The sequence below is a fragment of the Homalodisca vitripennis genome, unplaced genomic scaffold, assembly GCF_021130785.1.
Source record: "Homalodisca vitripennis isolate AUS2020 unplaced genomic scaffold, UT_GWSS_2.1 ScUCBcl_4863;HRSCAF=11286, whole genome shotgun sequence".
NCBI classification, from domain to species: domain Eukaryota; kingdom Metazoa; phylum Arthropoda; class Insecta; order Hemiptera; family Cicadellidae; genus Homalodisca; species Homalodisca vitripennis.
In genome coordinates, this window is record NW_025780997.1 from 1 (window position 1) to 25,540 (window position 25,540).

The 25,540-nt window shown below is 33.8% G+C and overlaps 2 protein-coding genes across 2 annotated transcripts; both read left to right on the plus strand.

Moving 5' to 3' along the window:
• Positions 1-371: 371 nt before the first annotated feature.
• On the plus strand, positions 372-7,736 carry LOC124373128. Its single transcript, XM_046831519.1, has 4 exons — positions 372-399; positions 3,337-3,514; positions 5,866-6,126; positions 7,632-7,736. The coding sequence occupies exons 2-4, from the start codon at positions 3,404-3,406 to the stop codon at positions 7,734-7,736; spliced, it is 477 nt and encodes a 158-aa protein (XP_046687475.1). The 5' UTR covers positions 372-399; positions 3,337-3,403.
• Positions 7,737-7,738: 2 nt separating this feature from the next.
• LOC124373127 (mucin-2-like) lies at positions 7,739-25,213 on the plus strand. The gene is made up of 5 exons (XM_046831518.1): positions 7,739-7,776; positions 19,283-19,312; positions 20,901-20,990; positions 23,104-23,203; positions 24,211-25,213. Exons 3-5 carry the CDS (start codon positions 20,925-20,927, stop codon positions 25,071-25,073), a joined length of 1,029 nt encoding a protein of 342 aa, XP_046687474.1. The 5' UTR covers positions 7,739-7,776; positions 19,283-19,312; positions 20,901-20,924; the 3' UTR covers positions 25,074-25,213.
• Positions 25,214-25,540: the final 327 nt, after the last annotated feature.

Consider the following 25,540-nt stretch of genomic DNA (forward strand, 5'->3'; position numbering starts at 1 on the left):
TCGAGTGAATTCCAACTAAAACTCACGACTCAAAGACCTAAACGTACGAGCTGAGCAATTAACACGATAAAATAACGTTGACAGCTAAGAAACAAATCGGACAAGAAGAATAATAATGTGATATCAGCAACGTGAATTTAAATTTGAACCACGAATATTCAGAAAGAGTGAACTGAAGAAGACTATATATTCCCATGGCTCCTCATTTGCTCCATTGCCTGTATTACCCAATATTTGCTTCAAAATTATTTGTAATTATTCTCAAAACATGTGAAATTATTAGAAATATAGTTACGACTTCTCAATTTACGTAGTCCTAATTTAAATTTGCATTGCAAATTGTGGTCTAATTGGATTTTTATTTGTTTTAGTGTTTTACTTGGGATGGCGATTGATCGAGTAAGTAGCGGTAATTGAGTGAGTAAGAGCAATAATAACAGTGAAATAAATTTTAAATCCACATAGAATCACAATTTTAAGGCCTTTAACCCCCTGGAATGGATTTGAAAAAAGTGGGACGTGCCCAACTCATAATATCATAAATACATATTACTATGATATAATTTTATTAAATTTTTATTATTATCTGTATATATATATATATATATATATATATATATATATATATATAAATGAATGTTTGTTTGTGTTTGCCCTTATGGAATCGCAAAATATTAGAACAGACCATTATGAAAATGTGTATATATATATATATGTGTATTTTTTCCACGGAGAAGGTTTATAAGCTATGCCCATTGATGTAAACTCACCACCAAGAGGCGCTGCAAAAGATAAAAGGTTTCAAAGCAGCCTGCACTCTATAAACTGCAATTACGAGACAGTTACGTATATTACATAGCCAAACTCTATTTGAAGGAGTTAAGTTATTATGTATTTTGTCTTTAAGATACATTTCTGATTGAACTTAAAGTTTGAGTGTTAGACCACTTTATAATAAAGTACATGTACGTGCACAATGGCTATAAACATAAACAGATTTTCTTGATCGTGGCAACAAGGCAAACTGTACATCTGCGTTGTAAATATAATTCAATTAAACCAGAAATTCACATACACGGGCAAAGCTTACGAAAAGCGTGCAAAGCCGCGGGGAAACAGCTAGTTTAATATACGAATGGGAGTAAAAGTCAGTTAATGTCTTCAGGATGGTTAGTGATATCATTTCATCATGTTATTATTCAATAATAGGTCAGTCTAGGTCACTGAAAACCGTGAGGTTTAGTGGTGAAATGAAGTTAATATTTATAACAAATGTTCAGATTAAACTGGCACAAGTTTATTAGACTGATGAAACCCCTCGCGTCGTAATATCTCAGGAGTTAAATGTCGTAGGCAGTTACAGTTTGCCACCGGAATTTCGGAGTGATTGTATGGTATTACATTTTATTGCAGCATTTACGATTAACCTGAATTTTTTCCTATGCTGTGTATCACACTGGCCCTTTGTATTTTACTTCCAAGACAAGGACCTTAGAAGTATTGCAGGTATTGCATAGAAACGGGTAAGCAAATTGAAGTTTCTGTGAAAATTTCATTCACTAATGACCTTTTACCAAGGAATTTTCCTATTTCTGGAACTACTTACCTCTAAATATAAGATACGAAGGCAAAGTTCTACAAAAATGCTGAAAACATTCCGATCACATCTTTCACGAAAAGACATTAACCCTTGTCAATAGTACCAATAGTGTCTGAATCGATCCTTAACTATAACAACACAGGACATTCAGTAAAAAAGGAAATTTGCCTGCAGTTTTATTTTGGTTTATTGCGTTTATTAACAAATGGTTTAACTCTCTATATAAGCATTTTGTGAGGATGTTAGAATAGGTATCCATGTCCTTGCAACTACGTTTTATGTTTGATAAGATAAATATCTGCTCATAGAGAAAATATCAATGCCAACATAACAGAGAATAAGTTTATCATTTTTTAGTCCAAAAAAATTTCTACCTCTTATATGTTCAGTGCACATTTAGTGTAAAATAGCGCTAAAGGCCATGCTCTTGAAGATTGGTTAACACTATTACAGTCCTTTAAATGTTTCATGCTGATCGTAAATTTGTTAAAGAATCAGCACTTTTAATTCCTCTCATACATAAATCCTAATAAACAGTAACTTTGCTGATCCTGCTGATAACGGAAAAGATTTGATAACAAATCCAAGCCAAATGTGTAGCTGACCAAATAGTATTTTAACACGACCTTCCAAAGCTTATACCATACGTATCAAAGATAATATTATTTTATCACTTCAACAGAGACAAAGGCTTCTCATAAGCAGACTCCATTCATTATAGAGAGAATTGCAGTTTGGAATTCTTTAGAAAATTGCAGACCATGTATCCTGCTCCCTCAAAATCCCAACACTTTGCTAAGTTTTTGTCTGAAAAACTATTTGTAATCCCATTATAAGACTCAATATTGCAAGGACTTGTACAGTCCTCCGACTAAGCCTTCCCAAGAGCCAAGCGTGATCACTGAGAATATTTGATTTATATTTTAGTCGTAGGTTTTTGAGTCATGCAATTAAAATCTCATGAAGAAACTTCAACTTCCCTGATAGTCCAGTGTTCTTTCATTTCTGAATGATAATACCTCAGGTTTCCAATAGAGGGTCTTGCACTTGTCATGGTCATCTTTCGTCCGAACTAATAAGATTCATCATGCACTGAAAGTTCAGTTGAAGAATGTTTATTTATAGAAAATGACTCTGTTTAGGATTGGTACGTTACAATAATTAGTAGACTATTTTAACTGACCAAATCTGATAGATGCAGATAATTACTATGCTTCTTATCACGGTACTCGATCATTATTAAATAAACATAAACAACTAAGTGGGATAAAACATCTCCAGAGAGGTGTTCAGGAACTTATTATTACATTGAAAAAATTGAAATAGATTAAATGTCGTATGTACATTTAGAGAAATTACACACATTTTATTTTATTTAGGACTCGTGACGGCCTGAATTTATAACATATTTGATTAAAAAACGTAACTTTCTAAAACGATTTAGTGTATATGAGCTCATTAGATAGCAATCTATACCTAAATTTGTGATGATTAAATTTATATAAATGATGGTTTCCTGGATCTAAATGGTATAGAAAGGTTTGTAAACATAAATTTACTACGACATAGATCTAGTAAAAGGTTGGATTCTGAATAAACCTTTCCTTTTATTTGCCTAATTGCTTGGCGTTTCTTCAAACTTTTCATGATATAGGAGGTTTTAATACACCTACTAGATTGGTGCTACAGTTTTTAATTTTAGATTAATCTAAAAACATTTTAATGATTTTTTTCAGACGCTACACTCCCGAATACCCGTGCAGTATCAGATCAATGTAGAGAAAGATCCACGAAGAGGTATAAATGAAGGAAGAATTAAAATTTGGGTACACACAAGATTTGCCGGGTGGTTATGTGCCAACAGACGACTCTTGTTCACCAGTACCTTTTGGACCTCAGCCTTATGAGTTCATGGTAAGAATTTTAAAATAATATGTGTTTTGAAATATCCTGATTGTGTTTTATCTAGGCTAAAATTCTGGCTTAATTACTCACTATCGAAGTGTTTATATATAAGGTAGTCACAAAAGTGTGTTGCAAACTTTGCAGCTGATAGAATTCATCTTTAAATGAACACAAAATGGCATGTAAAAATCGGTCGAGAAATGTCTTGTTTAGCCATTAGCCGCCATTTCCGTCCCTATAAACACTATTACCTTAAAGAAAACCAAATTTAACACCGAGGTTTGATTAGTTAAGAGGATAATTTTAAGAATTAATTGTGCTTTGAAAAAGCAAAACCGGGAGCAGCAAACATTTTGCCTATGTAGGCATCAGCTGTATTATATCAGTTATAAAAAATTTGAAAGATAAGAAATGTTTTAAAATTTGTATAACAATTCCAACGGTAGTGTTTCAAACGGAATCCATCAATGCGTAAGCGAGCACGACCACTTTAAAAAGTTATGCTTTGCACAAGCTAGGAGAAACAAACAACTGATATTTCTCAACTGTGAAATGTTTGGAGCTCCCCAAAATGTCACAGATATTAGATTTTAGGTATTTATCTAATGCCTAAACTCTTAATTTGTAGATAGAAACGCATATCGAACAACATAAATATCTACAGTATTTTTACAAGAATGTTTGTAACTATTAAACTCACAACACTTATCAACGGTTTAACGCTGAAAGTAAGATGTTTTTACATAGCCCTCTGCAACCCCCACGATAATTTCATAATCTATTAAGAATAATGCAAGTAAGTAACATAGATTAGCACTATTATTTGGATGGTTAGTTACGTATTTCGGCAGTCATCTATACTATTCGTCTTAACATTAAGAATACAACACTTTTAATCTTATAATATTTCTTGGACTGAAGGGAATGGGTCTGTGTGTATGTTGACAAATATGCATATATTATACACCTTAATAAATCTGTGAAGTTTATGTGAACTTTTGAATAGTTGATTGAAACCGTTGGTTTTGTCAATTCGAATGTTAGTCGCAAATTGGAAGCGTTTAAAATTCAAAGGGCGTTATGATAGGGATCATTAGGATAGTGGTATGAAATCCTCTTCTCTAAGAATAATACTTTGATGACTTGTTCAAAATTTTCTTCGCCTTAATCTGCGTGCCATTATAAGACGAGTCTTTTTTATTTTCAATATCATGATTGCCAATCTGAATTTTAATTGAATACTGTAGGGTTGCAATCTTAGCAATCCCAAAACTCTCTGCTGGACATTTTAAAGCAAGTCAACCAAAAAGTTACTTTCATTCCTTAAATTTTAATAACTGTTGCTCGTATAGCACGAAACGATATTTTATAATTTGAATCGATGTTTGAACGTTTATGAAGAGATTGGTCTTTAAATCCGTGTACTAGAAATAAACTTCAGGGAATTTAATACTGGTAGTCGAAATTTTAACTAGGAGTTCATCGTTCAGATGTCTGGCAATAGTTTTGCCTGTATCGAAAAATAAAGGCAAAACCATTGTTTTGCAATATGGTTTTGTTGGTCTCCGGATTGGGCGTTCCACAAACCCTCCACCCATCCTGAAGATACCGAAAAACTGAAAATGAATAGAAGCGAAAAGGTGTGAATAAGCTATATCCATCTAATTAGAATAATAAATAGCAACCATATAATATAGAATAAAGATAAACAACACAATAAATATAGAACTCAAAGAATAAACTACATTTAATCTAAGTATATGAGGAAATTTTGTATGCTGGTCTTAACATTTTTATCTCCAGTTATGTAATTGTGTTTATGTAAAAATCCCTTAAAAAATTACTTTCAATATTCCATAATCCAACAATATTCTGGGAAACTTTCCCAGTAATTCTTTCAATAGAAAACCTAAATTTGGGCTATTTTTAACATTTCGGTGTATGCAAATCATTCCAACGACCATTTATATACCTCCTATAAATGAGTAAGTTCATACAAATCTATGCTCGAAAACTCAATTTCAATAAGATGTCCATAAAACATGCTTAAAGTTTAAGAAACATATAACATTTGTATGGCTCCTAATAATACAGGTAACACGTTCTTACTGAAAATAAAAAATGTTGTTGATTATCTAAAGGCACTTTTTTCTCTGTTAAAATACATGGAGAAACAAGTTTACTATGAAATAAAGACAACTAGACTAAACTAACATTACACAATGGGATGTAGCAGTGATATAGCAAACATAATACTCAGTACATAACACTCACAGAGTTCTCTACGAATTATTTTCTATTCCTCCTTTTTTATATTGAAAGTATGAAGTTACCAAAGATGATGGGACGAAAAATTTCAGGGCGAGGAGAAGTTGAAAAAGCCAGCCGGATGGCGATATGTTCCAAAGGGTCGGGAACCTGGCGACTCCCTATACCGCTCACATAGAAAATGTCTCGACCAAATAAGACCTGTAAGGAGCAGTGCTAGCATGTCCAGGATCCCAGTGCAAACACACTTCACCGTCGAGCGAGATCCCAGGAGAGACGTTCCAGTATTTCAAGATCCGGAAGTTCCACCTCCAGTACCGACTTCACCCGTGATAGATATGTCCTCCATGGCGGTGAGTACTGAATAGTCTGTTATTATCAGTACAATGATTCGGTACAGAAATTAAAGATGCACTTATTCTTGATCATTAAAAACATATTTTTTCTTTGACTGATTTTTAAGTGATTTTAAATATTTTCATAACTAATTGAAGTACTTGTATTGGAAAGGAGTACTATCAAAATCAGAAATTATGTGTTTGTAAATAGTGAAAAAACTGAAAAGGATCTCTCGAATCCAGGTTAATTTTTTTTTTTTTTTTGTAAAGGATACTTTCAGAAATTGTTTTATATTCCGTGCTAAGTTTTCAAAGTCTTGATGACTTTTATAATTATTATGACTGTAGCGTAAATTGTCTAATTTAGTATCGTTGTTATTCTGATGTGTTCTGATATTCCAATAAATGTTAAGTTAAGTCTTGAATGATCCAATATCAAACATTTCAAACTGTATTTATTGTTGCATCAATGACTCAAAGACTGGAAAAATGTCATTACTGTCTATAGGCCTGTCTGAATTATAGAGTTCATTTCTTATATAGGAAACATTGAGTCGATGACAGTGCACGAGGCTTCTTGGAGATTGGCCAAGCGTTAGTGAATATTTTTAAATTGGTATTATGGATAACGAAAATAAAGACGATCAATTTTCCAGATAAATAAATGTATAAATAAATTAAAAATAAATAATAAAAATAAAGTTAAATAGATAAACAAACTTGAGTACAACTCTAATACTTTTCTTAACATTGTGACTCAGTAGCACTTGTAGCCCAACTTTGTACAGGATGCTTTGTGAAAGATTTCTTCTATAGACTTTTAATTCCGAATACGTTGACAAGGCTTTATAACATTGCATAGTTTTTAATCCGTGAAATTTGGGCTTCATCACTCAGTAAGTTACTAAATTATTCTTTTGTCTGCTGGGGGCATGTCAAACTTCTTTTCTTTATCTTAACCAGGCTGTCTGTCTGTTCACAAAGTATCTCAAGAATAAAATTGTATAACTGGTATAATTGCATTTTTGCATGAGGAGGCGTAATCCATATTCTGAAATTTAATTGGAAAAGAATAAAAACAAAGTTCTTTGTTTGAAGTTTATTTTTGACGATGGAAGTTTTGTGAAGGAAAACAGGATTTTTTTCCGGACAAACTTGCCATACTTTAGTGATAAAACAAAATAAATCTGTGACACTACGTTTCGAGATCTACAATCCAATCTCTTCTTCTGGCAAATAACCAACCTACCACATAATTTTGAGTTTCCTCCACAAAAAATAATAGTACTATGTAATGAAGGTATTGACTCGTACCCATACTGTTAAGTGTTCTTATTCCATACTAGTGTTTTGATTGATTGGAGTGATGTATTTTTACTAGATAGTTCTTTATTCTTAACCATTTTATTCATTGAAAGTTAAAAAAATGCAATAAATTAAAGTTATGCAGGAAGTAAAAACGTGTTATAATTACAGTTTGTCAATTATGGTAACAAACTATTACTATTCTATGTATCCAGGAGTATCCCAGAGTATGTCCTGGTACATCCAAGATACCGGTCTTGAGCCACTTCGTTGTCGAGCAAAGCCTTGGAAGAGGAATTCCGGGCGAAGAATGTGTTTGAACCACCACCACCACCAGCATACCTTTCGAAGACATTTGAAGTAAGTACTGATATTGTAGGATTTCACAAGTTGTTTTTTGTATATCCTTAGTATATCTAATTTTGCTCATTCGTACATAGGCTCAGAGTGGGTTAAGCTTGTCACTAGAGGGGATGAAACGATTTCATATCTGAATGTTTGTGTGTTCACACGAAATCTCGAAAACGTACTGTTCTATGAATGTTACTTATGGGATTTGGTTGAAAACGTTAGAGAACACTTTGAATACATATATAAATAATATATATACTATTACTATTCTATGTATCCAGGAGTATCCCAGAGTATGTCCTGGTACATCCAAGATACCGGTCTTGGATACCGGTCCTATATATAATATATATTATATATATAAATATATATATATATATATATATATTATTTATTTATTTATTTTTTGAGGGAGAGGCAGGCAAAGTGCAATTACGCCCACAGGTGGCCAGCCTGTAGTGTGGAACTCCCCTAAAAACAGGTTTACCCACTAAAAAAACCTTCTCTAATCTTTAGGATTCTAACCTGGGATTTTTTATCACATTACTTCAGGTTAGGCCTAAATATGGCTTAAGCCTGTGGGGCTCGCTCCTTATCCAGCCGCTCGGTCAAGGAATCTGGGCCACCTCGCGGTCCAGATCGGGTTTCTTTTCCAGGAGGATGACCCGGACGAATTGTGACAAACAATCCCAGTACCCCTCATCCTCCATAATCTTTTCACAGACCGTGTCCACCGAAAAAAAAAAAAACACCGAGTTATCTTGTGGCCTCCAGGCGGGGCCAATATAAAGAGAACACTTTATATTGGTGATATCCACCATAGCAATTATAAAATTGAAGGACAAACACGTTTTTTAATAAACTGGTTTCAATAATATCACATTTTACGTGTAACATAGAAACTCATATAATGAGGTTTCTTTCGATTGGTTGGAACTTTTCAACGTGTCCTTTAATAATCCGTTGTATTGTTATTTTGAATAGCCTATTAGACAAAGTTACAGCTCAATTATGGTAATGATTTTGTATAGGATTGATCTATGAGTGTTAGTAAATATTTTTACAAATCAAGAGGATATCTCAAGAATAAAGTGAGTTATAAACTTGAAATGTTGTGTACTTTGCTTTGTTATCACTAAGAAGTTTAGAACAACTTCTATTTTATCTGTCTATCCGTCTCTCTTGCTTGGATGTCTGTTTACCGTTCGGATATCTCAAGAATAAAGTGAGTTATAAACTTGAAATGTTGTGTACTTTGCTTTGTTATCACTAAGAAGTTTAGAACAACTTCTATTTTATCTGTCTATCCGTCTCTCTTGCTTGGATGTCTGTTTACCGGTCGGATATATCTCAAGAATAAAGTGAGTTATAAACTTGAAATTTTGTGTACTTTGCTTTGTTATCACTAAGAAGTTTAGAACAACTTATATTTTATCTGTCTATCCGTCTCTCTTGCTTGGATGTCTGTTTACCGGTCGGATATCTCAAGAATAAAGTGAGTTATAAACTTGAAATTTTGTGTACTTTGCTTTGTTATCACTAAGAAGTTTTAGAACAACTTCTATTTTATCTGTCTATCCGTCTCTCTTGCTTGGATGTCTGTTTACCGTCGATATCTCAAGAATAAAGTGAGTTATAAAACTTGAAATTTTGTGTGTACTTTGCTTTGTTATCACTAAGAAGTTTAGAACAACTTCTATTTTATCTGTCTATCCGTCTCTCTTGCTTGGATGTCTGTTTACCGTCGGATATCTCAAGAATAAAGTGAGTTATAAACTTGAAATTTTGTGTACTTTGCTTTGTTATCACTAAGAAGTTTAGAACAACTTCTATTTTATCTGTCTATCCGTCTCTCTTGCTTGGATGTCTGTTTACCGTCGGATATCTCAAGAATAAAGTGAGTTATAAACTTGAAATTTTGTGTACTTTGCTTTGTTATCACTAAGAAGTCTAGAACAACTTCTATTTTATCTGTCTATCCGTCTCTCTTGCTTGGATGTCTGTTTACCGTCGGATATCTCAAGAATAAAGTGAGTTATAAACTTGAAATGTTGTGTACTTTGCTTTGTTATCACTAAGAAGTTTTAGAACAACTTATATTTTATCTGTCTATCCGTCTCTCTTGCTTGGATGTCTGTTTACCGTCGGATATCTCAAGAATAAAGTGAGTTATAAACTTGAAATTTTGTGTGTACTTTGCTTTGTTATCACTAAGAAGTTTTAGAACAACTTCTATTTTATCTGTCTATCCGTCTCTCTTGCTTGGATGTCTGTTTACCGTCGGATATCTCAAGAATAAAGTGAGTTATAAACTTGAAATTTTGTGTACTTTGCTTTGTTATCACTAAGAAGTTTAGAAACAACTTCTATTTTATCTGTCTATCCGTCTCTCTTGCTTGGATGTCTGTTTACCGTCGGATATCTCAAGAGCGAATTAAACTATTAACTTGGACATTTTTAATGTAAACTTAATTTATACCGAAGGAACGTAATTTTTAATTATGGGAATAATAATGTTCTCCTATGGTAGGGCCTACTTTGATGAGCGTTTACGCAGCTTTCATACGCGCATGATATTTTAATACCTGTAGAACATTTGCATAAAAAAAAACATTATACAAGGTGTTTGAAAAGTATGGGTACGGCTTAATATTTTAAAAACCATAGGAGATAACATCTATAAACTTTGCACAGTGTCATATGGCTATGTAAACTATTTTTTCTTGGTATTACCATGACATGCCAACCATGGGGGACGGCCCACAGAGGAAAACATGGAAATCTTAAATTGAAGCATGGGTCGAGTGATACCTCATTTGAAAGAGCTCACTTAGTAGAGTTGAATTCCGCAAACCGCATCTCAAAAACATCGGTATTTATGGTGTGTTTTTTAGTTTTATTTATTGTGTTATAAAATTTATGACATCAAATCAATCAATCAATCAAAAACATCTTTATTTCCATTAAGGTACAAAAAAAAAATTTAGAAATCATAGGAGCACAATTTTACATTTAATAATATAAAATTACTTTAGTAATTCACCAAAACATAAAACTACTAACAAATTAAATACTTATATATATATAGACTGCTCTAATGATTGTGGAAATGTTTCCTCACATAGGTGCATAGCACCTGTGCGTGAGAGAGAATGAGTCCCATTAATTCAAAAATTATTTTCTTAGGGAAAATATGATGTTAAAATAATGTTGTTTAGAAAAAAAATATATATATAGAAAAATAATTCATTTAATAAATATAAATACTGATAACGCTCATAGTGGTAAAGAAGAAAAATCAATATGAGGTTAAAGAAGAGACGCAATATAACAAACATTACTTATCAGTGATTGTAGGTAATTAAAATAAGGATAAACGACGAAATATTAGTTGATAAGAAATAAAAAACCGACAGACAAACGGACTCCTCAGTCAGGACAATGCTAGAGGCCTCTGCCCCCTCCTTTCAATTAGCCTACCCCAACTAATCTTACCCCGTACCTCTATCTACCACGCTGGCCACCAACACCACACGCTCACACTCACACGCACAAACCCACATAACACCCCCCCCCACACACAACACACACACACACACACACACACACACACACACACACACACACCACAAACACACAACTATTACCATGCGATCACAATTATAAAAGCACGCTCCCATCCTGTAATCCAATTTTGGACATTAAATTCTGTAATCAGATGTTATAATCCTTTCCATATAATCACGACCTACACTTTTTAACCAGTTTTTTACTTTTATTTTATAAGTTGATAGTTTATATAAAAAAACATTATCCTTGAGAAAGTCCGGTAAATTTCTATAAATTAATGTGAGAAACATAAAATGTATTTGTTTTTTGAAAAGGTTCTATTTAGCCTGGGTGTAAATATGGAGGATGTAAAATTTCTTGTTGCGTAATGGTGAGTTGGAAATTCGAATATACTTCTGTAATTTTTGAAAAATATATACAACAACTACTCTAACAAACAGCTGTCTTATATCCAAAACATCCATTTCGGTGAACAGCGCCTCGATGCGTAAATGCCTATTTTTTTCCCAGTGCTGCTTTAAGTATTGCTTTCTGAGTTACAAACAGTGGATTTAAAAATAGTTCTATAACTAGCACCCCACATTATGATCCCCCCCCTCTAAAAGCGATTGAACATATGCGAAATAAGCTACTCTTATTTCTTCTAAAGTTAAAAATTCATGCAGTTGACGAAAAGCATAAATGAGTTTTCTAAGTCTACCATTAACATAATGAACATGAGCAGATGAATTCATTCTTTTGTCCAATATATTTATAAATATTTATAATTATCAACCCTTTCTAAAGATCCGCAATTACAAACCAGACTTGTGGGATTACCACACGTGTGTAGTTTAATTAAATTAATTAGAGTGTCACTGCTGTCTCTCAGGGAAATAGGCATAAATTTAGACTTAGATATATTTAAGGAAAGCAAATTTTGATCAAACCATTTTTTTTTATTAGATAAAGGTCACTATGCGCTTTTTGGAAAACTTCTTCCCAATTGGACCCCTCAAAAAATAGAGCAGTATCATCTGCAAAAAGTGAAAGCTTCCCAGAAATTCTAATTTTAGAAATATTATTTATATAGATTAAAAACAGAAATAGGACCTAAAGTGCTACCCCTGGATTACTCCATAATTTACAGATGCCAGATTACTATTGATTCCGTTAATTGTGGTTATTTGCCTACGATTTTCGAGATAACTATCAAACCAATTAAATGAATTATTTTTTATTCCAACTAATTTTAATTTTTTGGAGTAATTTGTATCTATCAACTGAATCAAATGCTTTGGCTAAAATCGAGGAATGCAATAAATATTATTTTTGTTAGATGTCATTGCTTCGTTCAGACTCTTAGAGATATTAAAAAAGGCATCTGCGATATTTTTAGATTTTCTAAACCCGAATTGACAGTCACTTAATATATCATTCTCTTCTAAATAAGAGACTAATTGGTCTTTAACTACCTTCATCCAAGACTTTGGAAAATACACTTAACAGGCTAATCGGTCTGTACTTTGACATCAGGGTAACGTCATCCGCTTTAAATAATGGAATGACTTTGGCGATCTTGAAAACATCTGGAAATTTGCCTGTACGTATACTTAAATTAACTATGTGAAGAAGCGGAATGCAGAGGAAATGATAATTTTCAATCAAGAGGGACGCAGATATACAATCATACCCCGGAGCTGAGCCACCACGCATGCTAGTTAACGTACCGGTGAAGTTCTGTCACAGTGATAGTGTGAATTGAGAATTCTGTGTTAACCGTATAGTCATTGTCATCAACGACAGGTGGAACCGCTCGAGTCAATAGCCCGAGCTAAATTGTAACCTACTTGTGCAAAATAATTATTAAATTCTTCAGCCACCTGACGACACTGCAGTTTCACGTCAGAGTCCGAGTTCATGGTTTTATCACCTGTAAATTGTGTAATGGGGAAAACTGTTTTTTTTTATTCACCCTCCCAGATAATTCATTTATTATTTGCCAAAAAAGTTTCGGATTATTCTTACTACTGATAATTTTTGATCTTGTAATAGTTAAATTTTGCTGATTTAATTTGCGAATTCAATCTGTTTTCTCAATTGTATGTAGTATTCTCTTAGATTCAGATTGAACGGCTGTTTTTTGAGGAGTTTGCTTATTTTATCCCTTTTCCTAATGCCCCTTACCAACTCTTCCGAAATCCATGGTTTAATTTTTTTAAATCTATGCTTCTCATTTGTAAGAACCTTCTTCGACTTTTCAGTAAAACTGTTTTAAAATTTGTAAGAATAAGTTTGAACAAACATTGACGTCTGTGATATTTGTGACACAGGTCCAGTTCGCAGTTCCTAAGTAATTACTAAGTAACCTTTTGTCAATTATAGTAGTTTCACTAGGAGTCTTATGAAATTGTCTTGGCATTTTTATACTCAGGGCAGTACAATAGTGATCAGTGATACTAGTCTCGATCACTGCTGTGTGTAAACTGTCAAAATTATCGTGTTTAATAAAAATATGGTCAAGACAAGTCCTGACTGGGCCCCCGCTTCTCTTAGTTGGATTGTATATGCCACACATAAACCCACATTCATACAGTACGTCCCCTACGTATCTTTCGGTCTTGTTGTCAGGTATCAAAATGTTAGCGTTTATGTCACCAAATAAGTATATTACGTTTTGGTTTTGGTCAGGTGGGTGTAGTGCTCACTGAGCGCAGCAGTAAAGTCGTCAAGATCGTTATCATGAGTTCTGTACACCGCCAGTAGGTTGAATTGTTTATTGTTATAAGTAAAGTCGCCACAGTAGGCCATGCACACCGCCCAGCTCCGTCTCTTGCACACTCACACCACAAACACACTCTCTCACATACACTAACACACCATCATTCCGATTGGCACCTCTCGTGGTTTTGTACCACTTATACCCTCAAGCTCGATCCCAACCCCCCATTTTCATCAAGCCATGTTTCACTTAAAACAATGATATCCCCAAATAACTTTAATGGCTTCCAAATAAACTAATAAGCTGTCGAAGTTTTTACCATAGCTTCTTATGTTTTAAATGCAATATATTAAACCCCCCGATATGAAATTCGTGAAACGAGTTATGACTGAGTATGTTATTTATAGAAACACTGCTGATTCTTCTATAACCGTCAATTAAATTATGATCTTCGTTCATGAGTGGGAATATCCGAAGCCCACTCAATTAAATGAAAAGAAAAAACAAAAAACAAAAAAAATACAATTTGGATGAAAACGCTTGTTTGAGCTACCACCACCCCGCGAAACGATGCCCCTTAAATTAGTATAGTACTCATTCTCACACTCTGATATACAGAATTGATTCTATTATAAACTATTTCGTTATAAATCTCGTTAAATTTAGAACATAGGCCCCTACTATATGTCCTTGGTACTAATGGCATGAATAAACTGCGTGCATAATTTGTGCCTATAGAATGCGTACTATTAAAAATTAAACCACTTTCACATTTAATAAAGAGATCTGAGACATCTTGAATAAAAGAAACCTACAAATTATAACATAATATTTTTAATAATAATAAAAACAATTATTTCTGGCTTTAATGGAAATTATGCATACATAAACATATACACACAAAATGTATCATATCAAGGACTATTTCGATTCTAGGATTAAAAATAGCTCTTATTATAAAATTGACAACAACTAAAAATTAAAAACCCCTTCTATCATTCGATATTTATAATACGAGTATATACAATATTTTTTCCAACTTAATAAGATCTCTGCAGAGCACAGTATGTGCATATATTTAGTACGCTTAGTGAAATAAATACAACTCGTATATGCAGAAGTCAAAACAATAATTAAATCATAATAAATTTAAAACAGAGGAGATCTGTGACTATACAAGCTAAAACAAAATTATCTTTGGGTAAATGTGTTTGCGCTCTGAAGTTAAAATACTTAAATACATCAAGTCAGAAAAATATAAGGAAGTCAGTTATTTTCTAAATAAAAATTCACCCATGAAATTGATAAATAAAAATATAAAATTAAAAACAATATGGCGCAAGGTTAGAGAGATCATTATAAATTGCTTAGTATTACAAAGTATATTTCAAGGAAGAAAATATAAATAGAACATACATTAGTATATCTGTAAAGGATTAATGGAATAGACTTTGGAACGGTAGGAATATAATGTTAGAAATTGTTTTTAAATTAAATAAAAAATTCGCCCTATTGTATTAAATGATACAAATAAAATAAGACATCTTATTAGGTGTATATAGTAGATACGACTATTGTTGTTTGAGCTGTATATACAAATAATATAGTAATATATAAAAAATAAAATCAATATGTCCATTTAATGAGCTTTATGACAGATTAATACATGAAAAAAGTCATTCATGCCAGAAATCAAACAACTAAAAATTTGTACAATAAACTATAATAGATTAGAATGAACAAGCTACATAATTACTAATAATAAAGTGAAGTAGTGAGGAGTAATGCTTCATTTTCTACATAGTCTAAGAAAAATAGTTTGTTTGATACTATGCAAATTTGTATGTGATAAGTGCTACTTTTTTTATTATTTAAAAGAATTAAAAACTTAATTAGCCACGTAGAACATATTTATAACAACTAAAAACTACAAAACTGACCCAGGCTATATTCTTGTGTAATTATAGTCTGCAGACACACAATAAAGGGTAGCTACATACAGTGTCTACTTTCCAGTAGCGTAGGAGCTCTCACTGTCACCTCCCCCGCGGCGACCACGATCCCACAACACCCAGGTCCTCGAAGCTCCTCACCCTCCTGGCCCGTTCGTCCGCTGTATTCTTCACAAGTACTCGACCCTCTTTGATCCAGGCAAACGCCAGCTGACGATCCTTGACCATGGTCTTGGCTTGGTTGAAGCAGAGCCTTCGTATAGCTGGTTAAGTGTTCATTGATATAGACAGAAGACGGGACTGTACGCCGAACTGATGTGAAACTGCATCAAGGTTCCTTTTTGACTTGGCGGCCTGAAGCCATTCGGCGCGAACTGATCGACTCACAAAGCGTACGACTATGTTTGGTGGACGGGCCTGACGACCTCGTGGAGATCCCAATCGGTGTGCTGCAGATACGTCGTCGCGTCGCCATGGAGTAATTAATTGCTGCTGCAATAGCTTGCAAAACTGCGAACACATTTTCATTTGGTGACACTGGAACGCCGGATATTTCCAGATTCTGCAACCGACTGTACTGCTGCATGTCCTGAATCTGTTCCTTCATGGTGGAGACTTCCTGCGATAGTGAATTACACTTAGTTCGTAGATGAGCAACACTCGTCCCGCCGCAAACTCATTTTCGGCTTTGAGAGAATCGATGGATGACTCGAAACGATCCACCTATATTTGCTATTGTTTTTTTCTATTTCAGACAGTTTAGAGTTCAAACTTTCATTTATTTTTGTTTCAAAATCGCCGAGTTTTAAATTGAGAGTTGTATTAAAATCGCTTCTGAGGTCTGTTATAGCCCGGAGAATACTAGACTTAAACCCGTCTTCAGAGTCACTACTATTTACGGATGTGGCTCCTTTACACTTTTCACAGCGGAAATTTGTTCGCCTAGTCAGTTTTTTTTGAAAGGTCCAAAACTAGTACATTTCGCGTGAAACACACTTGCACATTCAACACATTTAACTGAGTCATCATCTGAAGTTGCGTTATTACACTTTGCACAAATACCTGACATAGCGCCTCAACAATGAAGTGCGATTGTAAAATTATGTGGTAAACACACCCTACTCACGCCTAAACGGACAATTCTTAAACCCACACAATAAGAGACAAAAAGGTCTATTCCGGCGGCAATAAAAAATAGGCTGTAATTTTAAGCGTTCTTTTAAGTGTTTAGAACAATGGCGACACCTTTTTATCCACAAAAGAAAACGAGATATTTAAGTGAAATCAGCAGGTAAACCGTAACGCACACTATACATTAGCGGGACAAAGTCGTAAGCGGGAGCGGACACGCACGGTCAGCACCGATAAGAGCGGCGCTCCTTCCTCATCGGCGATTAGATAAGGACTGAATTTGCTAATTAAAAAAAGTCAGTGAAAACACATTGGTTAGTAGAGTGAAAACGCCGCCAACCGCATCAGAATACGACGATCCAGTCAGAAATGGCAGCGCATAATGTACTTTACAATGTGTACCTAAAACAACCCGCCATTTCTGATTGGATAAACCTTTGGAGATGCGGTTTGCGGCATTCAACTCTACTAAGTGAGTTTTTCAAATGAGGTATCACTCGACCCATGCTTCAATTTAAGATTTCCATGTTTTCCTCTGTGGGCCGTCACCCCATGGTTGGTATGTCATGGTAATACCAAGAAAAAATAGTTTACATAGCCATATGACACTGTGCAAAGTTTATAGATGTTATCTCCTATGGTTTTTAAAATATTAAGCCGTACCCATACTTTTCAAACACCCTGTATATCTACATAGACTAAGACAATGAAAGTGCAAGCCTATCGTTTAGATTGGACTGAGCGTCACTGATGCCTATCAGTCGGTCGGAAAGATTTCTCTTATATCAACCTGCGGGCAGTAAACTCTTCTGTTAACCCTGTTCTCGTCAGTTAAATGAGGTAAGGACTTGAAATTTTGATACAGCTTCTGTGAATCTCGTAACGCGTCACATTGGTGTGATATTGGGTATATAACAAACATCAGTTTCCTTTTTAATAAGTTTTTTTTTCTTCAAACTAATCGAATGTTTCATTTTTTTAAATTTTAACTAATTATCTCAACTGAGTTATTTTGCATAGCTAGATTGAAATTTAGTAGATCATTCCAATATTAAACTATATAATTACGATTTTAACTCCAACCTAGCGGTTAATTATCTGCAATTTACAGCAAATTCACAAATTAAAGTATATCTGGTGTCATGTGTTAGCCTTACTGCTGTTCTGTGCGTTGAACTCTCTTACTAAAAACTACCTAAAAAGACCGATCACGCGCCTGGTAAAAGTAAAATATTACTGTTTTCAATAACAAATATCGTGTTCATATACAGACATAAGAAAAATTTTGGGATATGGGCTGATTATATTTTAAAGGAATACGAATTAATTTCCTTATTTGAGGATTAGTAGACATAATAAACTATTTAAATAAAAAGTAATGGTTACATACACATGTTAATGTAAGAGATCAGAAGGAAATTATTTTAATTGGACTGAATTAAGTATAACGAATTTTACTGTAATCTATTGGATTGAGACCAGCAGTTTAAAAATTATATAGTAGTAAAAAGAAAGGAAAAATTTATGTACACGTGCTCACAATAGTCATACGATTGTCTAAGATAACTAATTGTGTGATTGCGTAAGCATTCTAAGGCTTGATTAGTAAACTTTGGGAAATGTTTGTCTAAAATTTGTCAGTTACTGTCCACCTCAAAAATATGGCTATTGCAGTACTAACATAGTTTGTAGAAGCTATTTTCATGATTACCAAACATACTCGTATAAACTAAAACAGCTTCTCTAATAAAATGTTGTTTAGATTGTTTACAACACTTTTTTAATAACAGTAGTTTTCGTAGGAACATAATTCAAATTGGAAATAATTTATTCGTAAGAGACACATTGATATATTCCTGCTGTTTTAAATCCAAAATACAGGCTACACGAAGTAACGGTAATACCTGATACCTACTAAATAAGTATATGAATATATTTCAAGATACATTGTACTCTGTGCGTCCTTACTTTTCTCTTGGGGTTTGGACAGTTTGGCGCATCGAGCTCGGTCTGACGATGACTCACAACTAGACTATTTCTGAAAACGAAACTTTCTCTTCAAATTGTAATTAAAACCTAATAAAAAGATTGATTTTCCTGTATAGTTATATATTGCTTAGTAATATCTAAAATATTATAAAGTAATGATGTCTTTTTTCAGGAATGCGACTCGGAAGAATTTCCTTACTACGTAAGTTTTGAAACATGTTCTCTGGAAAAGCTTTACTTTTGCTCAGGCTTAATTCTTGTTGAGTTCTTCATTTGAAATATGTATTTTTCTGCTTTTAAAATCTGAGACATCGAGACATTAACGCAATTAAGTTGTTTATTTCGGGATCCTTAGGAACTATTTTTAGTTTTTAAGGAGCCCTCTTCTGTTTATTTCAGTCATTTTTATAGAGGCAATGTGATAATTTTAGTGCATAGTAATTGTTTTAATATTTCTATTAATGAGCTTTGAAGAATTTAATTATTTTTTAATTACTGACGTATAACTTATAACGTATTTCAATTTAGTGATTAAAGTTCAAGAGTAAAAAAGTATTTCTATAGTTCCATATGAATTTTTAATTTTAAAGAACTCGTTCCAACGTCAATTTGTCTACTACGTCTACTCCCTTAATATATAACTAAAAACTAAAATCTTATTTAGGTGTTATTTTTTCAATTATTCTTTATTCTATTGGGGACAATGTTATCTTATTAAAATTAGCAAAGAATGCCCAAAGTTTGATGACTGGCTTTAAAAAATTTGCTCAGACTATTTAAATAAAGGATATAATTTATATGAGTAATTGTTAATTCGTATTAAAAAAGGATGTAAAAACGCCTGTGGCTAATAGTACTCATTATTATAAAAACAAAAAGTCCTACAAACAAAACTGAGAAATGTATTGTTTAGCTATCAGCCACCATTTTGTATTTTCTACAAAACATTTAATATCTCTAGAACTAGTAAAGCTACAGATACCAAACTTCGTACATATGTAGCAATACATAAGAAGATTTAAAAAAATAACTGTGTGATTTGCTTTAACAAAATTGCATTTGTAGAACATGTTTAAAGTCAAATAACAAAAATACCTGTATAGTTATAAAATATTTTCAAGATGACAACTATTTAGTAATTTTTATAGCAATTCCACGGGTACCTTTTGAAAATAAATCACTCAACACAACAAGTCATAGTCGAGTGCTATTTGTTACTCTCGGCTTGTGCAAGCGTACCTTTAAAGTGGTCATGCTCGCTTATGCTCGCGTTGACGAATTTCGTTGCAAAATGTACTGTCGGAATGATTATCACATTACTTAAAAGTTGGTACCTTATAAACTCTTTTTAACTATACTGTTTTTTGTTTTGTTATTTCACTTTAAACAATTAAAACAGGCGCCGTTTTATTAATATTAAAGCAAATCATACCACTATATATAGTTTTCCTCTTATGCATTGATGCCTACGTGTGAAGTTTGGAGTTTGCAGCTTTACTAGGTCTATAGATATTAATTGCTTTATTAATATAAAAATGTTGGGTCACGGCCAAACAACACATTTCTCGTCCTGTGTTTGTAGAACATTTCTTGTTTGGAACAATGATTAACAGCCAAAGGACCCTTTTGGGAACACCCTGTATATATAAGACCGAAGGACAGATCGATCAATTATAATGTACCAAGTGTCAAATTATGTTAATATTTAAGTGGAGCAGTTTATTAATTATAAAATATTTATACCCAATCATTGTTGTAATATCGCTAAAACAGTATTTTTTACATTCCAGCCACCGGCGTACGTTGGGGACGTGATGGAAAGGCCTGCAATAGCTCGTCGCCGTGAACCCAAGTCTGCTATATATAGGTATATAAATCCGGTAAGAGAAATGCAGCATTCGATTAAGAACTATGTGCTTCCATTAAAAATATAATGCGTGGATTAGTTTTATATTAATAAGTATTTCAAATCAAATCAATTCAAATTATTTATTCACACACAAAAACAATACATATACACTACACTTCCATAATATTTGAAATAAAAAATTCCCCGTATGGATTATAGATCTGAGTGAGGGGAAGAGTCCATACGTATACATATAGCAATATATTCTTGAATTAAATTTATATGGTATTGTTTTCATGAAAATTTACAACGTTTTTGGTTTAAGATTGTACAAAGTACATTATTATGAAAAGTATAAGTAAAGTACGAATATACATACATATGTACCTATTCATTTTAGGCACCGCTTAACCATATTTTACTGGTAAATTGATGAAAAGCAAAAATACTATCAAACCAAATCTAAAAATAATAATTCTCATATTGAATATTTTCTGGTAGCAGGATAAACACAATTTATTAGTCCCACGAACGAATCGGTACCTCTGCAGCAGCATGAATCATGTTGGGAAAAGTATTTATGAGAAAAAGAGATCTATGAGAAAAGTCTCTAAGAGAAAGGTATAAAAGAAAAACAACTTTTGGGCGTGTTCCTCACATGAATTCCTTCCTTTTTATTTATATAGACCTAGTGAATTATTCCAAATTGTGTTTATATAAACCACTCCAAATCTTTTGAAATGAGTGATTGGAATTTTAAATTAGTGAGTGATTGTCAGTGTAGTATTGTGCTAATGCCGACCATCCTTTGAAATTGGAACGGTCACTTATAACGGCCTATCTTGGGAGCATCGGTCTTGACTTGGTCTATGCTGGAATTTAAATAGACACGGGCGAGACACGGATATTCTCTGGGCGTAGTTTAAAATCAGTGAAATTCCGTTTTCCCATACGCTGATTTGTCGGCAAAAAAATTACAGAAAAACCCTAACTCATGTCAGTTGTTTATGGCTTGGTACCGTAGACCTCAAGTAAAAGAAAATAGTCCATATTGAAATGATTAGACTTGAGGAAGACGACGGAATTGAAGAGGAAATGACATTATATTGTTACATTCTCAAGTGTGCGTATATCAACCAGTGACAGTTTTAAAACCTCGGGAGAAAATGAGGTTGTTTACAAAATTATTTGTTTACGCTTGACGCATTATGTTAGATTAACAAAATATTAAATATATACCTTGCTTGATGAAATACAAGATTCGATCTAATTAACATCGACCTATGGTTACATTTAAGAATTCCCATCGACTCATTACGGGCCACCTTAATTGTCATAAATTTGGAAAATAATTGAGAATTGCACAAAAGTGCTGTAAACACTCAATATTAAAATCGACTGCCAATCAATTTTGCTGCCAATCTAAAAATCAACAGTTTTTACTAGATACTGCAGCTTTAATTTTTTTTCCATAAATTTGCAAACGCAAGTGAACTCCGCTTGTGTTAACCTGTACAGAAGGTGTATAAGAAAAACGTTGCAGTTAATTTATTGGTTTGAATGTAAAAGGTTGCTTCCTTATAAGGTTTTTAACTATTAGAGATGTACAAAAATCTCTAACCACCAAGGTAGTTTGAAACATGATAATTTGATTTCAATTATTTATTTACTTCATTTACCTTAACCTACAAGTACCTGATGATGAATTCGTTGCATTCAAAATTTACATTGTACAAAATAAAATCTATAACAAAGTGTTAAAAGGTTTATTATTGCATACCTATTTAATACTTAAATACTAAATAATTTAAACACCCTAATATTTAAAATTACCCACTACGAGGTTTAATTGGCTAACCGTGTTTTCTTAATCAATAAAACAGATTCCGACTGTATTCACGATAATCTTAACTTAGAGGGTGGAAAATTCGGTGTGAAACTCTACTTCATACTGTAGATATTCTAGAAATTACTAGAGGTATCAATTTGAAGACATTATTTAAAAACATTTGATTATAGAATTCTTAAAGTGTTGGTTGGAAATCTGCTTTGTACAATAAAATCCGAGTTGTTGGGAATGCGTGCTCTCTGATCATACATATTATTGAGTGTAATTATTTACGGCCTGCCATGTGATTATTCAGTTGGAATATGAATACTGCTCTGACGAGTCCTCCCTGTCATATGCGTCTTTAGAAGAAGAGGCTCAAGCTAAATCGTCGTGTGCTCCGACTCTACCTGCTGGTAAATATCTAATTTTAAGCCAATTTCTTTCTTCAAATTTATTTATATTCTGAACAACGTAACAGTGCTTGTTGTACTCACACATGCGTTTTATTTAAAAAACACTACAATTTCACAAAGAGAAGAATATTTTAAACATTTAATTTTCCAAATTGTATTAAACTAAAACAGTTTAGTTTTTTAAGTTATAGATTAACAAGAACGTGAAGTTATAACACATGTACATACTGTAAATATTTCAAATGTTTTACTCAGCCATTATTATTTTCACCTCATTAAAAAAGTTTTTAATTTACATACCTGTAATTTCAGCAGATGTTTTAATCACTTAATTGAAAAATGCCTGGTTTTCAACATTACTTACGGCAAAATTAGTGACCAAATTAATCGTAGAAATTTTCGATAGTTATTTTAGTTTTTTTACGTAAAATCTTGTATTTGGTTGTGAAAAGGTGAACACCCTTAGTTCTTAACCAAGGACACTGCGTAAGTGTAAAATTGACCTTTTATGTGATTTCCGTATACAGTTCTGTTGATGAAGAAAATGGAAATTGTGGAAAACTTAAAGAAACAAACAATGTATTTTATTTCTGACCCAGTTTCCCTTCTCTGAACTTACCCTGATTCTGCAAAATCTTCTTTAAAATGTACGCCTACGTACATGCTAGTTAGGTAATCCGAAAATTCGTATTAGTGTTATAGCCCAGATTAAATAAACTTTAAAATAGTATTGACATGAACTCGAAATAATGGCCAACCATATAAATACATTAGAACAACTTTGACCCGAGTATTGCCCGCCGTGTCGAAGCTTACTTGAGTATAATACAAATAATTTTGAAAATTTCAGTCCCTCTGTGGAGAGCAATGTTTAGTCAACATATTACTTCAGTTTCAGTTGAAAATCTGTTACACTGAAAATGGCTCTCCAAAGCGAGGCCGAAACATTACATATATGTATTTGAATACCCCGTTGTTTTTTTAAGCAATTTAGAGTTTGTTCCCAGAGACACCCAAAAAGACCCGCAAGACAGTGAGATTCTCCGAGAACGTTATGGTACAACTTATATCTCCAAACAAAACAACTTCTTCATCCGAACCGTCCTCGCCCGAAATATGCTCGCCCGATTCATCTTACGAACAGCCAGCATTGCCGTGTCCACCCGTCCATGAGCCCTTCACCGTGTACTCATCACCCGAGCCATCCACATCAGCTCAAGCCCAAGAATGGCTGAGGAGAAGTCAAGCCCAAAATTGTGTCAGCCAATCACAACCAGGATCTTACACGTATGAGTCGCCCCAACCGTCTACATCCACAAAGGGCAAACCACATATAACAACTGAATTCACTGACACAGGTTCAAAGATTTCTATAACAACACGCGATTCAACACCATCCGGTACTGTAAGCCAAACAATTACGCTTTCTCAGGAATCTGCACCCAGAGAAATGACAGACAGTGAACGGATGTCAAGGTATGGAACAATGCGGAAACCACCAAGGACAGCGTCTACATACAGGCCCCCGCTGGTAGAACTTCCACCAGAAAAGCCACGCTACCAAAGAACCGAACAGACGATATTCGGACCCTGTTTACCGGTTACGTACGGTTCAACTCGACCATCTCTACCGAAAACAGCTGCAGGTAAATTCGCTGCGGTAACCGGTAAATTCACACCGAGAGCAACATCCTCTCCGAGACCGTCTCCTCAACCCCGTCCTCCAAGAATTTCCACAACCGCAGAGAGCGGCCTCGGTTCCTGGAATACCGGGAAGATCGGCCCATTGTTCTCGAGGAACTTCCCAATCAAGAGTGGATGCTCCAACACCTACCCAAAGACCACCTCCGAGACCTATTCAAAGGCCTAACCCAAGAGCTGCTCAAAGTCCTTCTCAAAGAGGTACCCAAAGTCCTTGCCAAAGAGCTACTGCAACAAGGCCGAGTCCTCAATGCAGGAGAGAATCTCAGACTACTCAACAAAGATACGCAGGAACATCCAGAGAAAGACAGCAAGCGCGTCCAACTACGCGAGTGGGCTCTCCTGCTATAGACCCCATTCGAGATTATAGACTGCCTCCTGCAGCCCTTGAGGTAAGGAGTTTTGAATTATTCTGTAAATAGAACTATATTTAAACTCATATAAGGTATCATCTAAGTATAAATCACTGAATTCAATTTTCGTTGAATTGGATTTAACATTAATGGCTCAGTAAACAATCAATATTTAGTTTCTGTTTAGTGCAAATAGTTTACAACATTGAATTTTAATATTTGGAAAGGATATCATAAAAAAGGTGGAAATAGTTATAACATAACATTTTGATATTTGGTAAGA